The sequence below is a fragment of the Macaca fascicularis genome, chromosome 16, assembly GCF_037993035.2.
Source record: "Macaca fascicularis isolate 582-1 chromosome 16, T2T-MFA8v1.1".
Classification (NCBI taxonomy): Eukaryota; Metazoa; Chordata; class Mammalia; order Primates; family Cercopithecidae; genus Macaca; species Macaca fascicularis.
This window is the reverse complement of record NC_088390.1, coordinates 82,721,187-82,739,239: the sequence shown is the minus strand read 5'-3', so window position 1 is coordinate 82,739,239 and position 18,053 is coordinate 82,721,187. Positions and strand designations below refer to the sequence as shown.

General features: G+C 50.7%; 1 protein-coding gene across 4 annotated transcripts in view; it reads left to right on the top strand.

Annotated features, from left to right (window-relative positions):
- The window catches only part of QRICH2 (glutamine rich 2), a 38,318-nt gene that overhangs the window by 4,136 nt on the left and 16,129 nt on the right, over positions 1-18,053 (top strand). For 2 of the 4 annotated variants that reach the window (XR_012426196.1, XM_074020621.1), the window contains exon 4: positions 10,156-15,118. Coding sequence is in view for 3 of the 4 variants with exons in the window: in XM_074020621.1 (XP_073876722.1) it covers positions 10,156-15,118 (4,963 nt within the window). In the remaining variant the exon portion in view is untranslated. Of the gene's footprint in view, positions 1-10,155; positions 15,119-16,649; positions 16,736-18,053 lie in introns of all 4 variants that reach the window. The other 2 variants (XM_065532028.2, XM_045376629.3) reach the window with 2 other exon arrangements.

The window sequence follows — 18,053 nt, the reverse complement described above, 5'->3', positions numbered from 1 at the left end:
ATATGGGTATTTTAAATGGTTTTTCCAATCTTAAGAACAAGGTAGGCCGGGCGCGGTGGCTCAAGCCTGTAATCCCAGCACTTTGGGAGGCCGAGACAGGTGGATCACGAGGTTAGGAGATCGAGACCATCCTGGCTGACACGGTGAAACCCCGTCTCTACAAAAAAATACAAAAAACTAGCCGGGCGAGGTGGCGGGCACCTGTAGTCCCAGCTACTCGGGAGGCTGAGGCAGGAGAATGGCGTGAAACCAGGAGGCGGAGCCTGCAGTGAGCTGAGATCTGGCCACTGCACTCCAGCCTGGGCGACAGAGCGAGACTCCGTCTCAAAAAAAAAAAAAAAAAAAGAACAAGATAACATTCACGTGTGAATAACATGCATCCCTAGAAACGGACGTGAGTTAATGATTTGGCTAGCCATTAGCAAATTGCCTTCCATGGCTGCTGTTCCAATATAGACCCCCACCAGCAATGGGAGAGAGAGCTTATTCCCTGACATTCCCCCAGCCCTGTATATTGGCACCCAATTTTTTGCGCTTTGCCAACCCACTGGATCAACAGAAAGGTTGAAAAAGAGTGTAGTTGCCGGGCGCGGTGGCTCAAGCCTGTAATCCCAGCACTTTGGGAGGCCGAAACAGGCGGATCACGAGGTCAGGAGATCGAGACCATCCTGGCTGACACGGTGAAACCCCGTCTCTACTAAAAAATACAAAAAAACTAGCCGGGCGAGGTGGCGGGCGCCTGTAGTCCCAGCTACTCGGGAGGCTGAGGCAGGAGAATGGCGTGAACCCGGGAGGCGGAGCTTGCAGTGAGCCAAGATCACGCCACTGCACTCCAGCCTGGGCGGCAGAGCGAGACTCTGTCTCAAAAAAAAAAGAAAAAGAAAAAGAAAAAGAGTGTAGTTGTTATTTGCTTTTGTAGCTTTTCAAACTTTCTTTACAGTCTGTCTTGAAATGCAGGGATCTTTCTTTATTAGTGGGCCATGGTGACAGATCCTGGAAATAAAACCTCTGTAGGGGGCCCTTTGCTGGTGGCGATTTTTTTTTTTTTTTTTTTTTTTTTGAGACAGAGTCTTGCTCTATCGCCCAGGCTGGAGTGCAGTGGCACGATCCGGTTCACTGCAAGCTCCGCCTCCCGGGTTCATGCCATTCTCCTGCCTCAGCCTCCCAAGCAGTTGGGACTACAGGCGCCCACCACCACGCCCGGCTAATTTCTTTTTGTATTTTTAGTAGAGACGGGGTTTCACAGTATTAGCCAGGAAGGTCTCTATATCCTGACCTCGTGATCCGCCCGCCTCCGCCTCCCAAAGTATTGGGATTACAGACGTGAGCCACCGCGCCCGGCCGCTGGTGGTGACTTTTGCATAAAGGCATGCATCTGTCTGTCTTGAGACTGTACAGAAGACCAAATTGTTTTCCAGTCGCCAACCTACCTTCACCTGAATAAAATCAAGCTGGATATGTTCAAATGGCCCTCAAAGATGAGGCTTAACTTCCCTTTTGGTCTTGACATCCATCCCTCCTGCTGGCTTTGGCCAATGGGTTATCAAAACAATCAAGTCAACTTTGAGGGCCATTTGAAAATGTAGACAGAAGCGAGGTGAAGAGTAAAGCTTTTGGTGCCACCAAATGGCCATCTTGGGGAGCGCCAAATATCTGGGGACAAAAAGACAACCTGGATCTCCAGGACGTTTCCTGATTTCAGGGCTCATTCTCAGAGGAAAGCGGCATCAGAAAGATGTTGCAAGAGGGGCGGGTCTCGATGGCTCCAGCCTGTAATCCCAGCACTTGGGAAACCGAAGCGGGCAGATCACTTGCGTCCAGGAGTTCTAGCCCAGCCTGGACAACATGGTGAAACCCTGTTGATACCAAAAATACAAAAATTAGCTGGGCGTGGTGGTGCACGCCTGAAATCTCAGTTACTCGGGAGCTTGAAGCAGGAGAATCGCTTGAACCTGGGAGGCGGAGGTTGCAGTGAGCTGAGATTGCATCACTGCACTCTAGACTGGGTCACAAGAGCGAGAACTCCATCTCAAAAAAGAAAAGTAGGTAAACTGGAATGCAGTGCCTAAGGAGGAAAAAGGGGACAGTGTCCGCTTCCTGTGGCTGTTCCAACAAATGACGAGAGACTGATCTGTGTGGCTTAAATAAAACCACACAGATCTGTTATCTTACAGTTCGGGAGGACACAAGGCCAGTACCAGTTTCACTGAGCAGAAGTCAAGGTGTTGGCAGGGCTGGTTTCCTCTGGCAGCTCTAGGGGGAGAATCCATTTCCTGGTCATTTTCAGCCTCTGAGTGTGGCCGGCAGCCCCTGGTTCTGGCCATATCAGCTTCAGCCTCCTTCTTGTAAGGACCTTTGTGACTTCATCACTGCATCCACCTGGATAATCCGGGATACTCCCTTCGTCTCAAGATCCTTAACTGTACCTGCAAAGTCCCTTTTGCCATGTAAGGTAATGCTCCTAGGTTCAGGGGATGGGCATATGGATATCTTTGGGAGCTCATATTTAGCACACCATAATGACTAAAACCAAAATAATGGTTTTTCAGAACAAACACCTTAAAGTTCTAGACAAATGGACATGACAGCTACAGAGGTTGGCGGGGGGGAACGGGGTCCTAGAAAGGTCGGTACAGTTTTCATTAAGGGTATCAGATGAGACTCCTGTCATTTCTGAGGATGACAGGAATTAGAAATAATGAGTGCCCTCATTATGAGCTCAAGTGATCCACCCATCTCGGCCTCCCAAAGGGCTGGGATTACAGGCATGAGCTACCGCCCTGGCCTATCATATACTTTTGTTCAAGATTTTGGCTCATTTGTTGTAATGTTAGGGCATGTTAAAGAAAAAAAAATTATTTTTGAGACAGTCTTGCTCTGCTGCCCAGGCTGGAGTGCAGTGGCACCATAGGGGCTTACTGCAACCTCCATCTCCTGGACTCAAGTGATCCTCCCACCTCAGCCTCCTGAGTACCTGGGACTACAGGTGCATGCCACCACACCTGGCTAATATTTTGTATTTTTGAGACAGAGTCTTGCTCTGTTGCCCAGGCTGGAGTGCAGTGGCATGATCTTGGCTCACTGCAACCTCCATCTCCCGAGCTCAACTGATTCTCCTGCCTCAGCCTCCTGAATAGCTGGAATTACAGGTACCCACCACCATGCCTGGCTAATTTTTTGTATTTTTAGTAAAGATGGGGTTTCACCGTGTTGGCCAGGCTGGTCTTGAACTCCTGACTTCAGGTGATCCACCCACCTTGGCCTCCCAAAGTGCTGGGATTACAGGTGTGAGCAACTATGCCCAGCCATATTTTGTAGAGAGTTTTCGCTATGTTGCCCAGGCTGGTCTCAAACTCCTGGCCTCGAGCAGTCTGACAGCCTTGGCTTCCCACAGTGCTGGGATTGAGCCACTGCACCCAGTCTCAGTCCTGGCCCTCCACTCATGATGCAGGCACACCGCACAGTTTCCATAAAGTCACCACTGTCTGCCAAAACCCATAACTGCCTTTAACACCCAGTTTCAAAATCCTTATTTTACGTTTCTGCTAAAGGACTCCACCAACCATGCAGGCAGGTCAAATTGGTCTCAGGTCAAATTGGTCTCAGGTGTGCTGTATGTGCTTAACTGGAGCTAGTGGCACTCCCCCACTGCTTTCATCCTGGTCTGTGCGAGGGCTGAACTGGCCACTACCAGAGCTTGTTCTCTTGCTTCTCAACAATCTTTTAATATTTATAGTTATCCTCAATTGCTTTTGGAGTTGTTCATAATTATGAGCAATAATCAAACGCAGATGCTTTCTTACCTCCGGAGAAGTAAAAATGTTTGAAGGTGTTTATGCTTATGTGTAAGCCTCAAGGTGTCTGCTGCCTGGACCCCGAGAAGATGTACTGCTCAGTAAAAACAGTATGATAGTGGCATGTGCAAAAAAGCTTTGGCTTGAAAAAAGTGAAAGTAGAGGCCACTTTTTTCTAGTCCATTCCTTTTGTGTTCAGGGTCCTCTTGCAATATCGTTTAGTTTTGTTTTTTGAGACAGTGTCTTGCTTTGTTGCCCAGGCTAGAGTGCAGTGGCTCAATCTTGGCTCACTGCAACGTTCACCTCCTGGGTTCAAACGATTCTCCTGCCTCAGTCTCCCGAGTAGCTGAGATTACAGGCGCCCGCCACTACGCCTGGCTAATTTTTGTATTTTTAGTAGGGACAGGGTTTCACCATGTTGTCCAGGCTGGGCTCGATCTCCTGACCTCAGGTGATCCGCCCGCCTCGGCTTCCCAAAGAGGTTGCCCAGCCCCTCTTGCAACATCTTTCTGATGCTGCTTTCCTCTGAGAATGAGCCCTGAAATCAGGAAACGTCCTGGAGATCCAGGTTGTCTTTTGTACCCAGATATTTGGCGCTCCCCAAGATGGCCACTTGGTGGCACCAAAAGCTTTACTCTTCACCTCGCTTCTGTCTACATTTTCAAATGGCCCTCAAAGTTGACTTGATTGTTTTGATAACCCACTTGGCCAAAGCCAGCAGGAGGGATGTCAAGACCAAAAGGGAAGTTAAGCCTCATCTTTGAGGGCCATTTGAACATATCCAGCTTGATTTTATTCAGGTGAAGGTAGGTTGGGGATCGGAAAACAATTTGGTCTTCCGTACCAGACAGACAGATGCATGCCTGTGTGCCAGCGTTGCCACCAGCAAAGGGCCCCCTGCAGAGGTTTTATTTCCAGGGTCTGTCACCATGGCCCACTCATAAGGAAAGATCCCTGCATTTCAGGACAGACTGTAAAGAAAGTTTGAAAAGCTACAAAAGCAAATAAAAACTACACTCAGGGCCGGGGGGAGTGGCTCACACCTATAATTCCAGCATTTTGGGAGGCCGAGGCAAGGGATCACTTGAGGTCAGGAGTTTGAGACTAACCTGACCAATATGATGAAGCCCCATCTCTACTAAAAATACAAAAATTACCTGGGCGTGGTGGCACGTGCCTGTAATCCCAGGTACTCGGGAGGCTGAGGCAGGAGAATCACTTGAATCCAGGAGGCAGAGGTTGCAGTAAGCCGAGACCGTGCCACTGAACTCCGGCCTGGGCAACAGAGGGAGACTGTCTTAAAAAAAAAAAAAAAAAAAAAAAAAAAAGACCAAGAAGTCGGGCATGGTTGCTCATGCCTTTAATCCTAGTGCTTTGGGAGGTCAAGGTGGGAGAAGTGCTTGAGGCCAGGAGTTTGAGACCAGCCTGGGCAACATATTGAGACCCCATCTGTACAAAAAAAATTTTTTTTTTTTTTTAGATGGAGTCTGGCTCTGTTGCCCAGGCTGGAGTGCAGTGGCCGGATCTCAGCTCACTGCAAGCTCCACCTCCCAGGTTTACGCCATTCTCCTGCCTCAGCCTCCCGAGTAGCTGGGACTACAGGCGCCCGCCACCTCGCCCGGCTAGTTTTTTGTATTTTTTAGTAGAGACGGGGTTTCACCGTGTTAGCCAGGATGGTCTCAATCTCCTGACCTCGTGATCCGCCCGTCTCAGCCTCCCAAAGTGCTGGGATTACAGGCTTGAGCCACTGCGTCCGGCCTACAAAAAATTTTTAAAAGGCCAGTTGCGTGGCCAGGTGCAGTGGCTCACGCCTGTAATCCCAGCACATTGGGAGGCCGAGGTGGGCAGATCATGAGGTCAGGAGATCGAGATCATCCTGGCTAAGACATGAAACCCTATCTCTACTAAAAATAAAAAATTAGCTGGGCATGGTGGCAGGTGCCTGTAGTCCCCAGCTACTTGGGAAGCTGAGGCAGGAGAAAGGTGTGAACCCGGGAGGCGGAGCTTTCAGTGAGTCAAGATCATGCCACTGCACTCCAGCCTGGGCTACAGAGCGAGACTCCATCTCAAAAAAAAAAAAAAAAAAAAAAAGGCCGGTCGCAATGGCTCACGCCTATAATCAAAGTTCTTTGGGAGGCTGAAGCGGGCAGATCACTTGAGGTCAGGAGTTCCAGACCAGCCTGGCCAACATGGTGAAAACCCATCTCTACCAAAAATACAAAAATTAGCTGGGTGCCCAGGCTGGAGTCCAGTGGCATGATCATGGCTCACTTGAGCCACTGTGCCTGTCCAATCTCCATTAGTTCAATTCAGGACTTTAAAAAATATATGTCCCTACCTTTTGAACATAAGAAATATAGCTATACTTGGCTGGGCGCCGTGGCTCATGACTGTAATTCCAACCCTTTGGGAGGCTGAGGCAGGCGGATCATGAGGTCAGGAGTTCAAGACCAGCCTGACCAACATGGTGAAACCCCGTCTCTACTGAAAATACAAAAATTAACTGGGCATGGTGGCACGTGCCTGTAATCCCAGCTACGCAGGAGGCTGAGGCAGGAGAATCGCTTGAACCCAGGAGGCAGAGGTTGCAGTAAACCGAGATCAAGCCATTGCATTCCAGCCTGGGTGACACTGCAAGACTCCATCTCAAAAAAAAAAAAAAAAAAGAAAGAAAGAAAGAAAGAATTCTCGCTATATCTGTGTGCAGCGGCTCACGCCCCCAGTCTCAGTGCTTTGGGAGACTGAGGAGGGAAGACTGCTTGAGATCAGGAGTTTGAGGTCAGCCTGGGCAATATAGCAAGACTCCTTCTCTACAAAAACATTTTTAAAAAAATTAGCCAGAAGGGACCAGGCACAGTGGTTCATGCCTGTAATCCCAGCACTTTGGGAGGCCGAGGCAGGCAGATCACAAGGTCAGGAGATCAAGACTATCCTGGCTAACATGGTGAAACCCCATCTCTACTAAAAATACAAAAAAAAATTAGCCGGGCATAGTGGAGGGCGCCTGTAGTCCCAGCTACTCAGGAGGCTGAGGCAGGAGAATGGCATCAAGCCGGGAGACAGAGCTTGCAGTAAGCCAAGATCACACCACTGCACTCCAGCCTGGGCGACAGAGTGAGACTCCGTCTCAAAAAAAAAAAAAAAAAAATAGCCAGAAGGCCAGGCAGCGTGGCTCATGCCTGTAATCCCAGCACTTTGGAAGGCCGAGGTGGATGGATCACCTGAAGTCAGGAGTTCAAGACCAGCCTGGCCTACGTGGTGAAACCCTATTGCTACTAAGAACTCAAAAAATTAGCCAGGCATGGTGGTGCATGCCTATGATCCCAACTACTCAGGAGGCTGAGGCACTTGAACCTTGGGGGCGGAGGTTTCCATGAGCTGAGACTGTGCCACTGCACTCCAGCCTGGGCGACAGAGCAAGACTCTGTCTCAAAAAAAAAAAAAAAAAAAAAAAAGTGAGACTCCCAAGTAGTCCCAGCTACTTGGGAGGCTGAAGGGTGAGGCTTGCTTGAGCCCAGGAGTTAAAGGTTGCAGTGAGCTGTGATTGTGCCGCTGCACTCCAGACTGAGTGACAGCGAGACCCTGTGTCTAAAGTGTGTGCTTGTGTGTGTGGAGCCATAATAACTGTTTTTGTTTTTGTTTTTTTTTTTGAGACTGAGTCTGGCTCTGTCGCCCAGGCTGGAGTGCAGTGGCCGGATCTCAGCTCACTGCAAGCTCCGCCTCCCGGGTTTACGCCATTCTCCTGCCTCAGCCCCCCGAGTAGCTGGGACCACAGGCGCCCGCCACTTCGCCCGGCTAGTTTTTTGTATTTTTTAGTAGAGACGGGGTTTCACCGTGTTAGCCAGGATGGTCTTGATCTCCTGACCTCGTGATCCGCCCGTCTCGGCCTCCCAAAGTGCTGAGATTACAGGCTTGAGCCACCGCGCCCGGCCCAATAACTGTTTTAATAGCCATCTATGCTAATTCTAACACAGATGCCAGTGCTGAGTTGGTCTCAATTGGTTGAGTTATCTCCTCATTATGGGTCATGTCATCCTGCCTCTTTGTATGCCTGGCAATCTTTGATTGGGTGCCAGCCATTGTGACTTTTCCTTTCCTGCATCGGATGTTAGCTATTTTTGTATTTTTTTTTTCTTTTGAGATGGAGTCTTGCTCTGTCCCTCAGGCTGGAGCGCAGTGGCACAATCTCGGCTCACTACAAACTCCGCCTCCCGGGTTCAAGCGATTCTCCTACCTCAGCCTCCTGAGTATCTGGGATTACAGGTGGTTACCACCATGCCTGGCTAATTTTTGTATTTTTAGTAGAGACAGGGTTTCACCATGTTGGCCAGGCTGGTCCCGAACTCCTACACTCAGGTGATCCGCCCACGTTGGTCTCCCAAAGTGTTGAGATTACAGGTGTGAGCCACATTTTCTTGAGCCTTTTTCCCCAAGTACACAGCTACTTAAAAACAGTTTGATTGTTTCAGGCCTTGCTTTTATGATTTTATGATTTGTTAGGTGGGCCCTTAGGTGTGTTCAGTCTAGGGCTGATTATTCTCCACTTCTGAGGCAACACTTTTCTGAGTACACTCTGCTCTGTGCTACTTGAATGATGAGTTTTGCCAAACTGGTTGATAAAAACAGGCACTATTCCCAGCCCCATGGCAGTCGGGGCACTGCTTCTTCAAGCCCTGCAGATGGTTCTTTCCCCAATCTTGGGACATCTTCCCACATGCATGTGCCCATCAAATGTGTGCCAATCACTCGGAGGGGAACCTCCACAGACCTCTGGAGTGGGCTTTCTGTCATCTCCCTTCTTTCTGATTAATTTTTCTTTTTGAGACAGAGCCATGCTCTGTCACCCAGGCTGGAGTGCAGTGGCATGATCTCAGCTCACTGCAACCTCCACCTCCTGGGTTTAAGTGATTCTCCTGCCTCAGCCTCCCAAGTAGCTGCGACTACAGGCATGTGCGACCATGCCTGGCTAATTTTTGTATTTTTAGTAGAGATAGGGTTTTGCCTTGTTGGCCAGGCTGGTCTCAAACTCCTAACCTCAGGTGATCCACCTGCCTCAGCCTCCCAAAGTTCTGGGATTACAGGCATGAGCCACCACGCCTGGGTAACTCGTTTCTTTCTGGTACTCTATCCTGTGACCTTCAGTTGCCTGAATCTCCCTGAATGCTCAGTTCTGTCTCCTCAACTCAGAGAGTCTGCTGGGCTCCACCTCAATTCCCCCTCCCTGCACTGCAGTCTGGAAGCGCCAGCGAGGCAGAAAGCCGGGGTGATGCAGGGTTCCCAGTTTTCATGTCTCCACCTCTTGGGGATTACTGTCCTTCATAACTTGATATCCGGTATCCAGGAAACCACTGTTTCACAGCTGTTGTTGGGGTGTTTTTGGTTTTTGTTTTTGTGTTTTTGAGACAGAGTCTCGCTCTGTCACCCAGGCTGGAGTACAGTGGCGCTATCTCAGCTCGCTGCAACCTCCGCCTCCTGGGTTCAAGCAGTTCTCCTGCCTTAGCCTCCTAAGTAGCTGGGATTACAGGCATGTGCTGCTACACCCAGCTAGTTTTTATATTATTAGTAGAGATGGGGCTTCACCATGTTGGTCAGGCTGGTCTTGAACTCCTGACCTCGTGATCCACCCACATCGGCCTCCCAAAGTGCTGGGATTACAGGCGTGAGCCACTGCACCCAGCCTCAGTTTTGTTTTTTCTTGTTACGGACAGGAGGGTAAATCCAGCCCCTGTTACTTCATCTTGGCTGGAAACGGAAGTGGTTCATTCTTTTCATGGATTAATAGCATCTACTGTATTGGTGACCAGAAATATCTCAGTCCCTTATTGATGATATAGCTTATCAACGATGCTGTAGACCCCATCATTGTATGTAAAGCTTGGCATCCTTTGGTGAGGATTCAGAGAAAATTCCTATCTGTGGAGTTTCTGGGTCCATCAGTTTGCATGTTTACATTTTATTTATTTATTTTTGAGATGGTGTTTTGCTGTGTTGCACGGGCTGGAGTGCAGTGGCATGATCTCGGTTCACTGCACCCTCTGCCTTTTGGGTTCAAGGGATTCTCCTGAGTAGCTGGGATTACAGGTGTGCAGTACCAAGCCTGGCTAATATTTTTGTATTTTCAGTAGAGACCAGGTTTCACCATGTTGGTCAGGCTGGTCTCGAACTCCTGATCTCAAGTGATCCACCCGCCTCGGCCTCCTGTCAGTGTGTTTCTTTATGTCAAGCTTAGCTTTTAGGACCAGAGGGCTTTTTTCTCCAGGGTCCCTAAATCATCCTAGTCAGAACTTCCAGATTTCCTTTCTTCCCGCTCTGATAGTGAATATTTTGACTGTTATTGATTTCCTTCTTCCTCTCCAACCAGGGCTCAGAAACACTTATGGGATTTTCTAAGCGCAGAGGGTTCACTTCCTTAACATCACCTGATGGGACTCTAAGCGGAGCCTCTACCAAGCAACCAAGTATTGACCAGGCTCTGGATTCTGCCGGTGGTCTTGGCCCGGATCAGACTGCATCAGGATCTGGTGGCGCAGCACACCCCTCTGAGGGGGTTATCAGTAGGGAACAAAGCAGGGGCCCCTCTGGCACTGGTAGACAGCAGCAGCCGAGGGCCCGTGATGAAGCTGGCATGCCACGACTCCATCAGTCTTCTGTACTGCAATTCAAACCAGACTCAGATCGTCGCAGGAGTAGAGAGAAGCTTACCTCGACACTTCCAAGAAGAGATGAACGAGATGCACGTCCTGGTCCAGTTCAACAGGACTTAACCTCAGCCAGGGAGCAGCCCAGTAGGGTGCCTGCTAGCCAGAGTCAGGTCCATCTAAGGTCAGATCGCCGTGGGTTAGAACCAACTGGCATGGATCAGCCGGGATTAGTGCATGCTGGCACTTACCTACATGGTGTGGTACCCCTCAGCATGGGTCAGCTTCGTGTGCCACCACCTGAAATGGATGATCAGGAATGGGGACGACTTGTCACGGATGAGCAACGTATGTTGCCACCATCAGTACCTGGCAGAGACCAGCAAGGATTGGAACTACCTAGCACAGACCAACATGGTCTGGTTTCAGTCGGTGCATATCAGCATGGTATGGTACTTCCTGGCATAGACCAACGCAGTATGGAACCACTTGGCATGGATCAGCGTGGATTTATAATATCAGGCATGGGTCAGCAAGGACTGGTAGCCCCTGGAGTGGACCAGCAAGGATTGATATTGCCTGTCATAGATCAACATGGACTGATTCTACCTTTTACAGACCAGCATGGTTTGGTATCACCTGGTATGATGCCAATTAGTGCAGATCAGCAAGGTTTTGTGCAGCCCAGTTTGGAAGCAACTGGCTTCATACAACCTGGCACAGAACAGCATGATTTGATCCAGTCTGGCAGAGTTCAGCATGCTGTGGTGCAGCCTGGTGCATATCAGCCTGGCTTGGTCCAACCTGGTGCAGATCAGCGTGGTTTGGTCCGGCCTGGAATGGATCAGTCTGGTTTGGCCCAACCTGGTAGAGATCAGCATGGTTTGGTCCAATCTGGCACAGGTCAGGGTGGCTTGGTACAGCCTGGTGTAGATCAGCTTGGCATGGTCCAACCTGGTGCAGATCTGCATGGTTTGGTCCAGCCTGGAATGGATCAGTCTGGTTTGGCCCAACCTGGTAGAGATCAGCATGGTTTGGTCCAATCTGGCACAGGTCAGGGTGGCTTGGTACAGCCTGGTGTAGATCAGCCTGGCATGGTCCAACCTGGTGCAGATCAGCATGGTTTGGTGCAGATTGGTGCATATCAACCTGGTTTGGTACAGCCTGGCATGGATCAGCATGGTTTAATACAATCTGGTGCATTTCCCAGTGGCTGGATACAGCCTGATGTGTATCTACCTGGACTGGTACAGCCTGGTACATATCCACATGGTTTGGTACAGGCTGGTGCAGATCCACGTAGTTTGGTCCAACCTGGTATAGATCAACGTGGTTTGGTTCAGCTAGGAGCTGACCAATATGGTTTTGTGCAGCCTGGCATAGATCAGCTTGGTTTGGTGCAACGTGGTGCAGATCAGCAAGGTTTAGTCCAGTCTGGTGCAGTTCAGTATGGTGTGGTCCAACCTGGAATGGATCAGCATGGTTTGGCACAACCTGGTGCACTTCAGAGTAGTTTGGGGCAACCTGGTGCAGTTCAGCATGGTTTCGTCCAACCTGGAGTGGATCAGCGTGGTTTGGTACAACCTGATTCACTTCAGCGTGTCTTGGTACAACCTGGTGCAGTTCAGCCTGGTCTGGTCCAACCTGGAGTGGATCAGCATGGTTTGGTACAACCTGGTGCAGTTCAGCCTGGTCTGGTCCAACCTGGAGTGGATCAGCGTGGTTTGGTACAACCTGGTGCAGTTCAGCCTGGTCTGGTCCAACCTGGAGTGGATCAGCGTGGTTTGGTACAACCTGGTGCAGATCAGCGTGGTCTGGTCCAACCTGGAGTGGATCAGCGTGGTTTGGTACAACCTGGTGCAGTTCAGCCTGGTCTCGTCCAACCTGGAGTGGATCAGCGTGGTTTGGTACAACCTGGTGCAGTTCAGCCTGGTCTCGTCCAACCTGGAGTGGATCAGCGTGGTTTGGTACAACCTGGTGCAGTTCAGCCTGGTCTGGTCCAACCTGGAGTGGATCAGCGTGGTTTGGTACAACCTGGTGCAGTTCAGCCTGGTCTGGTCCAACCTGGAGTGGATCAGCATGGTTTGGTGCAACCTGATTCACTTCAGCGTGCCTTGGTAAAACCTGGTGCAGTTCAGCCTGGTCTGGTCCAACCTGGAGTGGATCAGCATGGTTTGGTACAACCTGGTGCAGATCAGCCTGGTCTGGTCCAACCTGGAGTGGATCAGCGTGGTTTGGTACAACCTGGTGCAGATCAGAGTGGTTTGGCACAAGTTGGTGCAGTTCAGCATAGTTTGGTGCAACCTGGTGCGGATCAGCGTGGTTTGGGCCAACCTGGTACGGATGAGCGTGGTTTGGGCCAACCTGGTATGGATGAGCGTGGTTTGGTCCAACCTGGTGCGGATCAGCATGGTTTGGGCCAACCCGGAGCGGATCAGCCTGGTTTGGGCCAACCTGGTATGGATGAGCATGGTTTGGTCCAACCTGGTGAAGTTCAGCGTGGTTTGGTCCAACCTGGAGTGGATCAGCGTGGTTTGGTCCAACCTGGCGAAGTTCAGCGTGGTTTGGTGCAACCTGGTGCGGATCAGCGTAGTTTGGTCCAACCTGGAGTGGATCAGCGTGGTTTGGTGCAACCTGGTGAAGTTCAGCGTGGTTTGGTCCAACCTGGAGTGGATCAGCGTGGTTTGGTCCAACCTGGTGAAGTTCAGCATGGTTTGGTCCAACCTGGAGTGGATCAGCGTGGTTTGGTCCAACCTGGTGAAGTTCAGCGTGGCTTGGTCCAACCTGGAGTGGATCAGCGTGGTTTGGTGCAACCTGGTGAAGTTCAGCATGGTTTGGTGCAACCTGGTGCGGATCAGCGTGGTTTGGTCCAGCCTGGAGTGGATCAGCGTGGTTTGGTGCAACCTGGTGAAGTTCAGCGTGGCTTGGTCCAACCTGGAGTGGATCAGCGTGGTTTGGTGCAACCTGGTGAAGTTCAGCATGGTTTGGTGCAACCTGGTGCGGATCAGCGTGGTTTGGTCCAGCCTGGAGTGGATCACCGTGGTTTGGTGCAACCTGGTGAAGTTCAGCGTGGCTTGGTCCAACCTGGAGTGGATCAGCGTGGTTTGGTCCAACCTGGTGAAGTTCAGCGTGGTTTGGTCCAACCTGGTGCAGTTCGATATACTTTGATGCAACCTGGTGCAGTTCAGCGTAGTTTGGTGCAACCCGGTGCAGTTCAGCATGGTTTGGTCCAACCTGGAGTGGATCAGCGTGATTTGGTCCCACCTGGTGCAGTTCAGCATGGTTTGGTCCAACCCGGAGTGGATCAGCGTGGTTTGGTCCCACCTGGTGCAGTTCAGCGTGGTTTGGTCCAACCCGGAGTGGATCAGCGTGGTTTGGTCCCACCTGGTGCAGTTCAGCGTGGTTTGGTCCAACCCGGAGTGGATCCGCGTGGTTTGGTCCCACCTGGTGCAGTTCAGCGTGGTTTGGTCCAACCCGGAGTGGATCAGCGTGGTTTGGTCCCATCTGGTGCAGTTCAGCGTGGTTTGGTCCAACCTGGAGTGGATCAGCGTGGTTTGGTCCAACCCGGAGTGGATCAGCGTGGTTTGGTCCAACCCAGAGTGGATCAGCGTGGTTTGGTCCAACCCGGAGTGGATCAGCGTGGCTTGGTCCAACCTGGTGCAGGTCAGCCTGGTTTGGTCCAGCCTGGTGCAGATCAACTTGGTATGGTGCAGCCTGGAATAGATCAGCAAGGTTTGGTGCAACCTCAGGCAGATCCACGTGGCTTGGTACAACCTGGTGCCTATCCTCTTGGTTTCGTCCAACCTGGTGTATATTTGCATGATTTGTCTCAACCTGGGACATATCCACATGGTTTGGTGCAGCCTGGAATGGAGCGGTATGGTTTGAGACAATCTGGTACATATCAGCCAGGCTTGACAGCACCAGGCACAAAGCTTCGTGGCTCTTCAACATTCCAGGCAGATTCTACAGGTTTTATATCAGCACGTCCATATCAACATGGTATGGTACCTCCTGGCAGAGAACAATATGGCCAGATGTCACCACTTCTAGCCAGTCAAGGTTTGGCATCACCTGGTATAGACCAAAGGAGTTTGGTACCACCAGAAACTTATCAGCAAGGTTTGATGCATCCTGGCACAGACCAGCATGGCCCAATACCATTGAGTACAGGTTTGGGATCTACACACCCAGATCAACAGCATTTGGCATCACTTGACCCAGGTAAGCATGAGCAGGTACATCCAGATGCAGCTCAGCACGGCTGTGCTTTCTCTCTCTCTCTCAGTCCTGATTCAATGTGTCCTGGTTATGGTGGCCCAGGTTACCTCAGTGCTGATCAGCATGGCCAGGAAGGTTTGGATCCAAATAGAACACGAGCCTCGGACCAACCTGGAATTCCTGCCCAGAAGGCCCCAGGCCAAGATGTCACCCTTTTCAGGAGTCCAGACTCCCTCCACCGAGTCTCATCAGAAAGGAGCGAAGTCTCAAGTGAAGTCCTGAGTGAGAGACGCGATTCACTGTGTAGAATGAGTTCTAGTTTCCCCACGGCAGTGGAGACATTTCGTCTGCTGGGAGAGCTCAGTGGCCTCTATATGGGGCTGAAGGAGAGTATGAAGGATCTGGATGAGGAGCAGGCCGGCCAAACCGACATGGAGAAGATCCAGTTCCTGCTAGCACAGATGGGTGGGTGCTGCTTGCCGAGAGAGGAGAAACCACTATCTCTGTTCTCAGCTGGTTTCATCCTTTTCTTTCCCTGGTCTCAACTCCTGGCTGCTACACGTCTCCCTGAGTCTCTGAAAACAGCATGTCATTCAGAGCATGTCCCACAGCCTCCAGAGTCCAAAAAAATGGGTGGGCAAAGGAGAGAACTAAGCCCCAGGAGAGGAGTGGAATGGGTTCTTGTGGCTTTGTCAGGCTCTCTGCACAGCAGCTGGGGAAAGTGTCTGGTTATAGAAAGCAGTAGCATTCGGAGGTGGGCAGGAGAGAATGTTGAAGAATTAAACTTAACATTTTGACTGGGAGCAATGGCTCACACCTGTAATCCCAGCACCTTGGGAAGCAGAGCCGGGTGGATAGCTTGAGGCCAAGAGTTCAAGACCAGCCTGGGGGCAACATGGCAAAATCCCATCTCTAAAAAAAAAAAAAAAAAAAAAAAAAAAAAAAAAAAAAAAAAAAGGGCCGGGCGCGGTGGCTCAAGCCTGTAATCCCAGCACTTTGGGAGGCCGAGACGGGCGGATCACGAGGTCAGGAGATCGAGACCATCCTGGCTAACACGGTGAAACCCTGTCTCTACTAAAAATTACAAAAAACTAGCCGGGCGGCCAGGCGCGGTCGAGACGGGCGGATCACGAGGTCAGGTGATCGAGACCATCCTGGCTAACACGGTGAAACTAAAAAATACAAAAAACTAGCCGGGCGAGGTGGCGGGCGCCTGTAGTCCCAGCTACTCGGGAGGCTGAGGCAGGAGAATGGCGTGAACCCGGGAGGCGGAGCTTGCAGTGAGCTGAGATCCGGCCACTGCACTCCAGCCCGGGCAGCAGAGCAAGACTCCGTCTCAGAAAAAAAAAAAAAAAAAACTAGCTGGGCGAGGTGGCGGGCGCCTGTAGTCCCAGCTACTTGGGAGGCTGAGGCAGGAGAATGGCGTAAACCCAGGAGGCGGAGCTTGCAGTGAGCTGAGATCCGGCCACTGTGCTCCAGCCTGGGCGACAGAGTGAGACTCCGTCTCAAAAAAAAAAAAAAAAAAAAAAATAGCCAGGCATGGTAGCACACACCTGTAGTCCCAGCTACTCGGGAAGCTGAGGTGGGAAGATTGTTTGAGCCAGGGAGGCAGAGGTTGCAGTGAACTGTGATTGCATCACTGCACTCCAGCCTGGGTGACAGAGCAAGACCCGGTCTCAAATAAAAACTTAACATTTGCCTGTTCCCAACTCCAAGCCCAGAGAGTAATTAAGATTGTTTGCAGTGGGTGGAATTCGTGAGTCAGTTGTCCCAGAGCCCTTTAGGATGTCAGGCATTAGGTGGATGTTTCATGGGCTAAGGACGGCTCTCTCTCCCTTCTTCCCACCCCGCTTTCCCAGTCACCAGGAGACACAGGATACAGTGATAGGTCCTGCTGTCCTCTAGGGTAGCTTCAGTGTTGCAGGGGGTGGAAATGGAGATTGGGAGCCCACTAGAAATCTAACCCCTCTGATCATAAGGCCTCTGCTTTCCATAGTCAAAAGGACCGTACCTTCTGAACTGCAGGAGCAACTGAAGACCATAAAGACACTAGCCAAAGAAGTTCGGCAGGAAAAAGTAAAAGTAAGGAAGAGTCAACCCACTTTTTTTTTTTTGAGACGGATTTGCTCTCTTGTCGCCCTGGCTGGAGTGCAGTGGCACCATCTTGGCGCACCGCAACCTCCACCTCCCGGGTTCAAGCGATTCTCATGCCTCAGCCTCCCGAGTAGCTGGGATTACAGGCATGTGCCACCATGCCCAGCTAATTTTGTATTATTTGTATTATTAGTAGAGATGGGGTTTCTCCATGTTGGTCAGGCTGGTCTTGAACTCCCGACCTCAGATGATGCGCCCACCTTGGCCTCCCAAAGTGCTGGGATTACAGGCGTGAGCCACTGCGCCCAGCCCCCACTTTGTCTTTTAATGCTAATAATAGCACTTTCCATTTGTATTTTATGGATTAAATAGTCCTTTCTCTTACATTATTATCTAATTGGATCTTTGCAATCCTATCAGATAGGAAATGCACCTTGGGTATCATCATGCTCATTTCCTGGATCTAAAACCTGATGCTCAGGCTGGGCGCAGTGGCTCATGCCTATAATCCCAGCACTTTGGGAGGCCAAGGCAGGAGGATCACTTGAGCCCAGGAGCTCGAGACCAGCCTGGGCAACACAGCAAGGCCTTATCTCTACAAAAAATTTAAAAATTAGCCAGACATGGTGGTACATGCCTGTAGTCTCAGCTACTTGGGAGGCTGAGGCAGGAGGATCACTTGAGCCTGAGTTTGAGGCTGCAGTAAGCTATGATCACGCCACAGCACTCTAGGCGGAGTGAGAGGGCAAGACCCTGTCTCTAAAAAAAATTTTTTTTAAACTGATGCTCAAAGCTATTATGATTCAGCTGAGCCAAATAATGATGGCTTTGCTCTTTTCATTATCTGTCGCAGCCTTGGAGTCCAGTTTGTGAGATTTTCTGGGGCCACAGGTCATTGCAAGGGACTGCCAGATCCCTTCAGACATTCTCCTTTTTTTTTTTTTTTTGAGACGGAGTCTCGCTCTGTCGCCCAGGCTGGAGTGCAGTGGCCGGATCTCAGCTCACTGCAAGCTCCGCCTCCCGGGTTTACGCCATTCTCCTGCCTCAGCCTCCTGAGTAGCTGGGACTACAGGCGCCCGCCACCTCGCCCGGCTAGTTTTTTTTTTTTGTATTTTTAGTAGAGACGGGGTTTCACCATGTTAGCCAGGATGGTCTCGATCTCCTGACCTTGTGATCCGCCCGTCTTGGCCTCCCAAAGTGCTGGGATTACAGGCTTGAGCCACCGCGCCCGGCCTTTTTTTTTTTTTTTTAATTGAGACAGAGTCTTGCCCTGTTGCCCAGGCTAGAGTGCAGTGATGTGATCTCG